This window comes from Sciurus carolinensis, chromosome 3 (genome assembly GCF_902686445.1).
Source record: "Sciurus carolinensis chromosome 3, mSciCar1.2, whole genome shotgun sequence".
Lineage (NCBI taxonomy): Eukaryota > Metazoa > Chordata > Mammalia > Rodentia > Sciuridae > Sciurus > Sciurus carolinensis.
In genome coordinates, this window is record NC_062215.1 from 62,384,020 (window position 1) to 62,396,492 (window position 12,473).

Consider the following 12,473-nt stretch of genomic DNA (forward strand, 5'->3'; position numbering starts at 1 on the left):
CCCTAGCACAGTGTGAGACGTATAGTAGATGTTCAAAAAAATGCTAGCTGTTGTTGTGTTTGGATTCAACATGAGGTTTTGTTAGAAGAATCGTTTGAAAATCACTGGTTTGGCCCATTTTAAAAAAATTAAAGACAGATATGATTGTGTGCCCATGGTCCCAGCTTCTTGGGATATTGAGGTAGAAGGACTGCTTGGCCCTGGAGCCAAAGGATGGAGGTGAAGCCCAGCCACCCCAGCCATTCATGTCCGAGTCCAGCCTCCTCAGGAAGGTCTTACCAGGGTTCCATCGGTCAAGGTGCAACCGGAGAAGCGTTTTGCAAGAAACCCTTCAAAGTTAGTTGTTCTCTGAATAGCAAAAAGAAGTAATTTCACCTCGATTTCCTTAGCTCTGGCACGCATGATTTTAGCAAGTTCTGCCCTTCAAAATAAAGAGATAAGAATGTCAAACAAACTGATCATTTGAGATAGAAGAAATAAACAGCTTATATTCAGAAAAAAATGTGCTATCACGTCAAACTGTGAGGTCTATTATCAGCTTGGTCTAATGCCTGGAGAAGAGATATACAACGGTCCTCCTTACTCACAGAGGACACATTCCAAGATGTTGCCTGGATGCCTGAAACTGTGGCTAGTGCTGGACCCTACATGTACTCTTTTTTTTTTTCCCTATCTACATATATGGTAAGGTTTAATTCATAAATTAGGCAAAGTAAGAGATTAATAACAACTCCTAATAAAACAGAACAATTATAATAGGGGGAGACTACGTAAAGACTACGTAAAGAATTTTAAGGTAAAATTATTCACCAGTAAAAAAAGAGAAAACTCTAGGATTATGGATGCTACTTTGTTACATGGTGACTACTGTGTTTACACCTTTAAACCTCTCAATAGCTTGCTAATAATATATATGAAGCACTTAGTATTTTACTAAAATGCACAGATATTATGTAATTTCAAAACTCATAAATTACTCAATTACAAATCTACCTTTCAGATAGCTCAATAACCATCTCTGCACCTACAGCAGGGACTCATGAGATATGGAACACCCATGTGAAAGGTGACATGTATATGCTTAGGTGGTACCTACCTGTGAAGCTTATGTGCAGCCTACCAAGGTGTTCTGTTTTAGAATGTAGGTTATTAGGGTACAGTGACATGAGGATTCTTACTAAGTACTAAGCTATCATCCTCTTCCCACACAAATAAATGGCAAAGTAAAAAAAAAAAGTGCCTCTGAGTTTATTTGAGAATGATGTATCTGTAGGACTTGAGCCAAAATTCTAACAATAAAAGCTTGGCAGAAGCCCCGCCATTAGCTGAGACAACAATAGCAGGTACTGACGCCCACAGAGACTTGTTGGCTTTAGTACACTTCCAGTCTCTTGCAGGATTCATTTTTCACAGAATTAGTTTTCAAGTCTGCTGATTGTATGCAAAAGAGAATTAATAAACAATTTTTCCAGGAATTCGCCATTTCTTTGCTAACTGGAATTTAGATGGTGACAACCCCAACTGACCCTGAATTAATACTATATTTTGTTAAACACTCTGGTCTAAATCTATGGTAGTAAACATGTTTCTTAAAACAACAGCCGCACAGAATGTATAACACTAAAAGCGAAACCTGATGTAAACGATAAAAGTATCAATGTAGGTTCGTGGATTGTAACATACTACTCTGGTGGGGGATGCTGATAACAGGAAAGGTTACATGTGTAGAGACAGGGAGTATATGGGAAATCTCTGTACTGTCTGCCCAATTTTGCTGTGACTCCAAAATGGCTCCAAAAATAAACTCTTTTTTAAAAAGCCAATGTCACTTGAAACATTTTTCCCCTATGATGTGTTTAAAGTATGCAATTTGACTGTACTTTTTCTGATTTTAAGAAAGATGACCACTATAAATTATATTAAGGTCACTGAGTTATATTTAGATCAGGCTTTTATTTCTGTTTAACCTGCAGGTGATATAATTAGTACTGTTAGATAGGAATCTATAACTAATAAAACCAGTTACCATCACTATTGTTGTACATGTACAAACAAAGATAAGAAAGCTTGGTTCCAGCTTTACATTTGTCATGGACACACTGATCTAATCTTGCTGGGCTCTAGTTCTTCAAAATAAAGGGACTATGTAGTCTGGACTACACTCAAGGATATTGCAGAGAGGATGAAAGAGAGGGCATTAAAATGCCCAAAACACTCAGATGCCAATATTATCAATAATAGAATATAAATATTGTATAAGGAAATTCATTCAACAAGTATTTCCTGAGTGTCTGCCATGTCCTTAAAGTAGATACTGCTTCTGTCTCTATGGAACCATGTATCTAGCAAGTCAGAAAATCCACATGATGGTGGACACATACACTGCAGGCTGCCACACGCAACACAGAAGGAGGGGGAAAGGTAGGGGTGGTAAATCACTATAAGCAAACCTGGTTGATGGATCCTGAGCTGGTAAAGGAGAGAAGGCAGACTGAGGCAAGTGCTGGGCAACAGGAAGACTTGCAGCCAAGAGGAGAGCTGAGGGTTGTGCAATAGTTGGTATGAGGGCTATATCTGGTAGAGACTGGAAGTGGTGCCCAATCCACAGGACAATATGAAACCAGAGTGGGAAACTGATTTTGAAAATTCAATTAGAAACAGCACCAGTGGAGAGTTGAAATATACCTTGTCACATGGCAGAATTCTACTGCAATTCTCTCGGTCATATACCACTCCCGTGGAAACATTCGTCCATATTTCTCCTCATAGTCCACAAGCTGGCGTTTCACCCAGGCATAGCGTCTGTCAATTTTGTCCAGCCAGGCAACCTCAAGAAGGGAAGGAACAAAAAACACTCCAGTGCTTAGTAGTAGTATTGATAGTTTAAGGAAAAAAAGCAAAAACAGAGAACAAAGAAAATGATAGCCATTTTGTATTTCTCACCATTTGAAAGAATACATACTACCATATTTACTTGGTCCAGGGATTCTTAACCCGGAGTCTATGATTGGGCTTTAGGGTTCTGTAAATTTCCTGAAACTGTACATAAAGTTGTGTATACATTGGTGCATTTTTCTGGGAAGAAAATCTACAGCTTTCATTACTTTCTCCAAGTGGTCAGTGACCTTGAAATGCTTAAGAACCACTGAACCATAAAGTCAGTCCCTAAATAAAGTATAAATTGATAAGCTTGGCAGTGTTTATTTTCCAATAAAACTCAAGTGTTAAATCTGACCTCTTCTGGTCAATACTTACATCTTGATTTTCTTGAAAAAGTACTAGATACTCTGACAGATGTTGTTTAATAAACTTCTTGATAATTTCTTGCTTGATTCTGGGGTCCAAAATATTAGCAACCAGACATGCATCTCGCAGGACATTACTGGGTCCTCCTGGCCTCTAGCAAAACAAACAACACACATGAATTCAAATGCCAGAAACAATCATTAAATTTCATAGCTTCTGACAGCTGCTACTTCTTGTTTCTCTCTTATTGTTATTACTCCCACTCCCTAGATACTCATTCTTTCTACTGTAGATGGATATTTTAGTTTCTTGTTCCTCGATGAAAGAATCAGTAAGCTAGTCTTGAAGTAGACAAGATAAAAACTACCCTGTGAATCAGCAATCAGACATTTTGGAAAACAGGGCCAGCAAGGATCATAGGAAATTTTATTTTCTGAATACCCAAACTGAAAGAGACCTTAAAAAGTCAGAATGACAGCAGTCTCTGATGTCAGAGTCTGCTGAAGAGGCCTAAAAGTCATAAGGACACCAGTGTCACTCCATATGTGCCACTTTTCCCTGATTCCAATCTCTGGGATTATTGTTGCTAATGTGTCATACTTGTGCCAAACTGTGTGGTCACAAACAGATTCCAAACCATCAGATTCATTTCACTGTTAGTCTAATATAGGCAGCCAAAGGTAACATACTGCGATGTTGGTCCCTTGACCTGAAAACAACAGTGGGAGATCAGGAGGCAATTTTTTTTATTACCTATAGCAATTTAGCCTCACCAAACCTTTTTATATGGTGAATCATTGAATGAATGTGGTTGACTGTGGACCACAAAGAATACTTGGAATCTACTCTTGAATTGGTTAAAAGTCATGTAGCTCTGAGAAGTTATTCAACCGCATTTGACAAATAATGAACTTGAATTAGGTGATCAGTAAGGGTCTTTCAAATCATTGTCATTTATTTTTGTCAATTCTGCCCAATTCTATCCATCTCAACTGAAGTTCAAGTGTTTCAAAAGTGTAATCTAAGCTGCCTGATACCTAAATTGTTAAAATGTGACCTGTTCCATAATTAGTCTCTATTATGTGGCCTGCTGAACATACTGACTGCTCAACTCTAGCTTCCAGATGAAAGTGCTTGATTTGATAGAGAAGTCAAAAAGGCCAAAACCTATAGGTTCACAGGTTTTCATTTTTTCATTTCCAAAAAGATTGACTAGGTTACCTTGGACATTTTTTGAATATCTTGGTTACCATTTGCAAGATAGGAAGAGTAACACAAAGCCTTTAAGAAAAGTTGCTGGGTGTGGTAGTACAGGCCTGTCATCCCAGGGACTCAGAAGGTTGACGCAGGAGGATGGCAAGCAAGTTTAAGAATAGCCTTGGCAACTTAGCAAGACCCTATCACAAAATAAAAAATTTAAAAGGCTGGGATGTAGCTCAGTGGTAGAGAGTGTGCATCTGGGTTCAATCTCTAGTAACCAAAAAAAAAAAAAAAGAAAAAAAAAGAAAGGAAAAAGAAAAAGAAGCTGTGTCAAACCCTATTTGAAAAATAGCTTAAAAAAAATAAAAAACCCATCACAACAAAAACTTTTAAGTCACTGAGCCAGAGAAAAGGAGGCAAGTCATTAAAGAAAATAATTATATTCATTTGCCTGGTGTGACCTGGCAAATAAAGTAGGTTGTGGTTATCTAACACAGATGGGTTTCACCCATCTTGTGAAATGTCTGGAAATGGTATGGGGCAGCAGATTGCTGGAAAGAAGACTGGCCTAGGAAGTCTGGTGCTCATAATCAATTACTATCCTTAAAATCCTTTTTTACCTCTATGACCTTTGTTATCCTTGTGTGGTCTATAGGAATAGTGGCTTTCCAATATCTACTCCCTCCCGGAATTACATCAGGTGACTAAGGAAGATGAAAAGAAAAGTGCTTTATAAATAAGTATCTGATTACCAGTGGTTGGCCACAAAATATGAAGATATTAAAATCAGGAGCAGGTTTTCTATAGAAAGCAATTTGCCAAAGCAAGGGCAGCTACCCCCGGCCTACTTCCTAAGTTTCTTTTATGGAGCACAAAGAAAAAATAATTAAGATATTTCCAGTTATTGAATTATAGAGCAGGTCCAGGAAATACTCCTTGGCTCAGTAAGTGGATGTATATCCCCATCCCCACCCACAAAACACAGCAAGGAATGCTGCTGGCCCATGTGCCTAGTTCATTTCTGCCTTGAACAATTTTTTTTCTCTCAAAGTAGCTCAGATAATAGAGAAAAAAGCTTCTGAAGGTTCTGCCCTTGCTGACACATGCAAAGCATTAACATGACATCTGCTACAATGTGAAGGATAGAACTAACAGCAGTTACCCCAGCACAGTGACAACCAAGTGAGGGAAAGCTTGTACATGAGAAGTGTAAACGATGGCTCACAAGCGAAATCCTGTGGGCTTCGCAGACCCAGCACAAACAACTACACTACCAGTGAGCAATGACAGGCATTAATTCTAAAAAACAGGCTTATCATCATCAAAAGTGAGTCTCCAAACTGTGTCACTCTGGGAGTTACATAAGCCCCTGGATACTCCTCCCGGTTGTCTTTTTAACCAACCTGAAACCAATAAGTTATGTAACAATCCTAAAAAACATCACAGCTTGAAAATATTCTTTTTAAACACAGCCATGAGAAAAAAGGAATTTACAGGGCAGGCAACATAAAGGGTTTGACACACATTAAATTAAACCAAAACAAATCCTCACTTTTTGACAACAGAGTCATATATTACTTTGGGATATTTAAAATCAGCGATGGTCTCATTACCTTAAACTTTCATCAAACAGATTTGCTACTGCCAGCAAACACTTTAGAATGATAAGCGAATAAATTGTAGTGAGTACAAACTAAGAGAGGGTGATGACAATATCTAAAGATTGGAGAGAAAATGCAAAACAATACCTTGGTACCCTGAGAAGGAAATGCCTCCTCGAAATCTGCCAGAATTTGCTGTCCCAGCTCGGTCTGTGCAGCCTTCACTCTGTGAGGAAGAGAGAACATATCATTACCTGGCATCATCTTCAAATACCAGCATGTAATTATACACCAGCTCAGGGGTCTGAATCGTTGAGTCTTTAGAGATCTTCCAGGAGGTCACCCATGAAGGGAGAGGGCAGTATGTCTAGATAAAGAGAAGTCACACATTAGTACCAGGTTTACAACCAGGCAGGACCACGGCACCTGATTTACTTTCAGGATAGATTTTCTATATCCCTAAAGTTGTAGGTTACCTTTTACCCGTCAAGACGCAGGATATGTTACTCTCCGCAACATTTCATTTGGTAGTTACGCTGCAGGAACAAGTGATGTAATAGCACCTGATTCAAACATATATCCATTTTAGACTAATGGGATAGCTGCTTTTCCACTGCTTGGAATACAGGATGGGAAGAGGGCTCCACACTGTTTCAAGATAGGGCTTTTCTTGTTTTTGTTTTTGTATTAACTCAGAAACCAAACACAGGATCATAATTTTTAAACAAATGAGCAAAAGTAATATTCTCTAAAGTAAAAAGAAAAAGTCAAGTGATCAAATGAAGGGCTCAACAAGAGTGAAGGCTGATGAACAAAGATTTAGATTCAGGGACAGTGAACTGCACCAAAAACTAGTTGGAAAGGGGCGGCTGGTACTTGACAGTGGTTTGTATGTAGGCTAGAAATTTGAGAAATACTTGTCAGTTTGAATAACAAGGAGAAAGGAGGACAAGGAGGATGAGACAGGAACTGCCTGTCAGCACTCCTGCAATCGACCTGTCCTCCAGGACACGCCCCTGCTGTCGGATACTGGTAAAGCCTGCTTGCCCCAGCCAGCCCCACAGCCTGAGTAGAGCAAAGCTCTGAAGCCACTGTTGCACTGCTCCCAGCCCGAGGCAAATACTTATCTTTGCTAAAAGCACCATAAAATAGCATGCTTCCTTTCTTGTCTTCACTCTGTTACTTCTGGATTGACTTTATAAAGTTTCTAGAAATAGTGAGCAACTTAAAACCACTTCTTTGGCCACTAAGGAGTATCTGGCAACTTGCTGAGATAACCCTCCAGATTAGTCAGGACTGCCCACCTAGAGTGGCCCAACAGATGATGGGAAACAGCTCTTGAGTGTGAACTATGATATGAGAGAAAAGAATGTGCTTTCATAAAACTGTATCATAGAGCATCTTGTGACTGCCTCAGAATGAGCCAACAGATGGCTTCCTATGTTGCCAGGTCACAAGACTGAGCTTCCAAAAGCTCAGGCCCCTCTGTTCCTACCCTCTTCCTGGAAGTACACAGAGCACATTAGTTCTTTCCTAAGCCATACAGACATTCCTGTAGGGAAAGTCCCACCCTGGCCAGATATACTCATGGCTGTATTCTCAGGGTTACTGACCACAGTAACAGTCAATGATACTGACTGACCTAGCTCTGACTCCATCACCCCCACCATTCCCAACCTCCATGTTCTTGCTGACCCTGGTGGCTGAAAGACAGAACCTATGAGGGGACGTGGTATTGCTGGAGCATAAAAGAGAAGGAATCACTAGACTCTGATTTGTAATGATCTGTAATCCATGTTCAAAGTTACTTCTTGAGTCAAGTTAGATTTAGATGTACAACTAGTGAACTGCACGTAACCATAAATCACTACTTCTACATAAGCCACAATTAAGAACTGTTGTGATATAGAAGGGTGAGGCTAGAGATCACTATATGTTGATTTTCAGTGTCCTCTCCAGAACTGATTATTCTATGATACCTATCTTATAGTGCTGCCTGGTGATGGCATTCATCTTTACAGATGGCTGGAAGTTGGATGTATTATTATTTTTTAAATGGAATATATGAGGAATTTGTGTGTTGTTCTTGTGCGGGAGTCATGCTAATCTTCTCTGTATCATGATTTTAGTATATATATGCTGCTGAAGCAAGCACTGGGTGTATAATTAATGCTGGAGCAGAAGAAAAAGTTTCTGCCTAGAAACATTTCTATCAGTAGTTTTTGAAGTGTCTACCAATGATTTAGATGAAAGAACATTTCCTTGTAGACATTACTGATGGTACCTATAAACCCAAACAATAATCCCAAACATTTTCAGAGTGACATGTAAATTGTAGTCTTTACAATCAATTACCTAAGGAGGATCCTAGAACTAAGTTAACAGACACATGTTTGGATTCACTCCTTTAGGTTTATTCCTCTTCTAACAATGAGAAGTAAATTCCTACTATAAAAAGATGGATCAATTGAGACTCTTTAGCAAAGCAAATATTTGAGTTGAATTACCAAGCTTTCCTAGTCATTCTTAAGAAAGTCAGCTTACAACTAATAGAGACTAGGATAAACAGATATTCCTCCTGTCATCCAAATAAATTCAGTTTGTCATGTGGTGGCAATGCAAAGTTGGTTACCTGTAGGAAATGAAAGATTCACTGAACTATCTGGAAAGGAAAATCAACCAGTGGCTTTCAGCATCCAACACGCTATGTGACATTGGGGTTGTTCAAATGTGCCCTTTCCTAAATGACTGGTCAGTTTTTCATAATGGGTGGTGGCAGAGGGACAGCAAATTATGATAATTATTTAGACATTTGTAGATGAAGTAACCTTGAATTTCTTGTTATCTTGTGAGTAAGAGTTTCCAAATAAATGTAATGACCTCCTGAATAGTCTGTGCTGAACAGAAAGGTTAATTCTATTTGCTCTTTCCAATAAGCACTATAAAAAATCTCAACCTGGGGCTGCGGTTGTAGCTCAGTAGTAGAGCGCTCACCTACTATGTGTGAGGCACTGGGTTCAATCCTCGGCACCGTGTAAACATAAATAAATAAATAAAAGTATATTTAAAAATTTTTTTAAAAGAAAAGACTCTCAACCTAAGTCACAAAGTGACTGAGAGGGACATCTTTGGGATCATCAAGGGCAATCCACAGAGTTTGAAACTGAGAAAGAGGCCCCCAAAGAACTTATCAAACAGTCAGGCCTGTTCATTCCTTGGTTTAGTTCTTTCTTTATTTTTTTGTTTGCTACACCATGTGACCTCCCAACCTGCCAAACTTCTCTCACATATAAGAGGTTAGAAGTAGCTCTGAAAAATACATTTTAGTTTGGTTTCAAGGTTTTGAAGAAAATGCAAGAATCTTCCATTCTTTTTCAGGAAATACTGACTAGAAACATTTGCTTTCATGGATATGCTTTAGCCAGGAAGATTTGAAATGTAAAGATATTAAAGAAAAAAAAAAATCTTTCCTTCCACGCTACATTAAACATTTAAGCATTTGCCAGAAGGGTAGTTGGAACAAATAGCAAGTCAAGGCCCATGAACTTCATATTTCAAACCTACAGGCAAAGACTTTAGAATACATTCTTTTATATGACTGCTACGATTTATAGACAGCAAGATATTAGACTAGAGAAACTGAAGCAATGCATAGGGCGTAACTCTCCTGCCATCACCCCTCCCTCCAAACAAACAGCTATTTCTATCATTTCCAGATGGTTCTATGATCACTATGTAAACATAAGGGAGGAAAATTCACCAGAAATGATGCTAAAAATAAGAAGTTTGGATTTTCCTCCAACTTTTAGTTGAGCATCAAAAACAAGAAGCTTTCTCGTCTTCTGTTCTTGTGTGTGTGTGTGAGGGGGGTGCTAGGGATGGAACCCAGGGCCTTGTACATGCTAGGCAAGCACTCTACCACTGAACTACACCACAGCCCATCTTGTATTCTTTTTAAGTGCTATTTACTCTATTAATTTCCACAAAATTATGGCAAATAGAGGTTGTGAAACAAATTAAAGGAAAAATAGGTCCTCCTGTGTTTGCAGCAATCCTATGTGATAATGAATAATGACTGAAAGATATTGATAGAATGTTGGATTTTTTTTTAAGGGAATGTCATTCTAATATTTAAATTTAAATTCCTTTAAATTTAAAACTATATCTTTGAAAAATGTTAAAAAGCAGAGAATACATCAAAAACTTAGGCAGCAAATGTTAAAAAAAAAAATGGAACGACATTCAACTAAAAATCTGCACAGCAAAGGAAACATGAACTATATATCCAATAAAGGGTTACTAGTCAAAATATAAAGGAACTCATAAACTCAATAGCAAAAAACCAAATAACCTAATTAAAATTACAGGAAAAGGACCCAAAAAGACATTTTTCCAAAGGAGACATACAAAAGACTAACAGGTGTGTGAAAAATGGTCAATATCACTTAATCATGGGGGAAATGCAAATCAAAATCCCAATGAGATACCACCTCATAGGCAATAGGATGACTATTATCAAAAGGACAAAATGTAAAATGTAGGCAAGGATATGGGGCAGAGAACATTTGGTAGAAATGTAAACTGGTATAGCCCTTATAGAAAGTAAAATTGAGTTTCCTCAAAAAATTAAAAATAAAACTATCATATGACCCAGCAATCCCTCTTCTGGTATATAGCCCCCCAAAATAAAACTAACACCTCATGATACAGGTATCTGTCCTCTTATTTTCGCAGCAATATTATTCACAATAGTCAAAGTATGGAAACAAGCTAAGTGTCCACTGGTGGGTAAATGGGATAAAGAAACTATGGTGTATTCTACTGTATAATGGAATATTATTCAGCTTTTAAAAAGGAGATTCTATCATTTGCAACAACATAGATAAATCTGGAGGACATTATTTTAAGAGAAATTAGCCAGATGCAGAAAAATACTGCATGATCTCTCTTACATGTGGAATCTTTAAAAATTAAGTCAAGCACAGTCAGTTTTCTGTATCTGTGGGTTCTGCATCAGTGCACTTAACCAACTGCAGGTCAAAAATACTGGAGGAAAAAAAGTGTTTGATGGGGCTAATGATTACAGAGTGCATATATTCACAGGTGCTCTGCATTAAATCTCCAGTACCACACACAAAAATATATAAAAATAAAAGTGTTCAAACTAAATATGTGCACCTTTTCTAGACAGTATTCCCTAAAAGATACAGTATATAACAACTATTTACACAGCACTTACAATGTATCAGGTATTATAAGTAATCTAGAGATGATTTAAAGTACAGATTGAATTAACTCTCATCTGCTTTCTTGGGACCAGAAATGTATCAAATTTCAGAGTTTTTCAGATTTTGGAGTATTTGTACAGGCTTTTTTGAGTCATGTCAACACTCAAAAAGTTTCAGATTTCAAAGCATTTCTGATTTCAAAATTTTTGGTTAGGGAAGCTCAATCAGTACAGGGGAGGATGTGCCTAAGTTATGTGCAAACAACATGCCATTTTACTCAAGGGTATACTATTACATGGGTACACTGATATCTCTTAGATATTTTTAGATAGGCTTTCAATTCTTTTGGGAACATACCCACAAGTGAATTTGCTGGATCACATGGTAATTCTATTTTTAATTTTTTTTTCTGTAGTACTGGGGATTGAATCCAGGGCCTTGCTAGGAAAGTGTTCTAACACTGAGCTTACATCCCCAGCCCTTCTTATTATTTTATTTAGAGATAAATTATTTTGCGTCTTGTTAAATTGCCCAGGCTGGCTTTTTTTTTTTTTTTCTTCAAAGCATTATAACCCCATATTTAATTGTGATGGTTTTTTTCCTTTTCTTTTTTTAGAAACAAGAGAATTTAAGTATTTATTTCATATACACAGAGACTGAACCTCAAACCACAATAATGTAGTCATTATGCAAAGAATAGATCAATATAAGTTGGAAGAAACAGCTGTCATAATTTCACACTAAATCAGTCAGAAACTACAACATTTAATCTAAGAACAAAAGGTGCCTAAAGTATCAGATGACCTTACAAATACAGAACAATGACATCTGTCCTGGACAATTCAGGGGTAACATGTTACACTTGAAATTAATTCAAATGTGTTGAGATTTAAACAAATAATCAGATACCATGCTGGCCTTTTTTTTTTTTTTTTTTTTTTTTTTTTAAGGCAGATTTCTAAAATCAAGTATGGCCAGGCTGGCTTTTAAACTTGCAATCCTTTTGCCTCAGTCTCCTGAGTAGCTGGGGTTACAGGTGTGCACCATTGCATCTTTCAGGAAACTGCCACAATGTTTTCCATAGTGACTATACAATTTTACATCCCTACCAATAGAGCACAAGGGTTTCAATTTCTCCACATCCTTGCCAACACTCATTTCCTATGTTGGTTTTTTAAATAGTGACCTTCTAATGTGT

At 37.7% G+C, this 12,473-nt stretch overlaps 1 protein-coding gene and 1 non-coding gene across 4 annotated transcripts in view; both read right to left on the minus strand.

Moving 5' to 3' along the window:
- Window positions 1-12,473, minus strand: part of Vps53 (VPS53 subunit of GARP complex) — a 157,127-nt gene that overhangs the window by 82,248 nt on the left and 62,406 nt on the right. For all 3 annotated transcript variants that reach the window (XM_047547064.1, XM_047547063.1, XM_047547062.1), the window contains exons 8-11: window positions 6,195-6,273; window positions 3,256-3,399; window positions 2,686-2,828; window positions 280-421 (exon numbers count right to left, since the gene is read on the minus strand). In XM_047547064.1, coding sequence (XP_047403020.1) covers window positions 280-421; window positions 2,686-2,828; window positions 3,256-3,399; window positions 6,195-6,273 — 508 coding nt within the window. The remainder of the gene's footprint in view (window positions 1-279; window positions 422-2,685; window positions 2,829-3,255; window positions 3,400-6,194; window positions 6,274-12,473) is intronic.
- LOC124981513 (U6 spliceosomal RNA) lies at window positions 8,097-8,202 on the minus strand. The gene has a single exon (XR_007108026.1). It is a non-coding gene; the product is annotated as a U6 spliceosomal RNA (small nuclear RNA).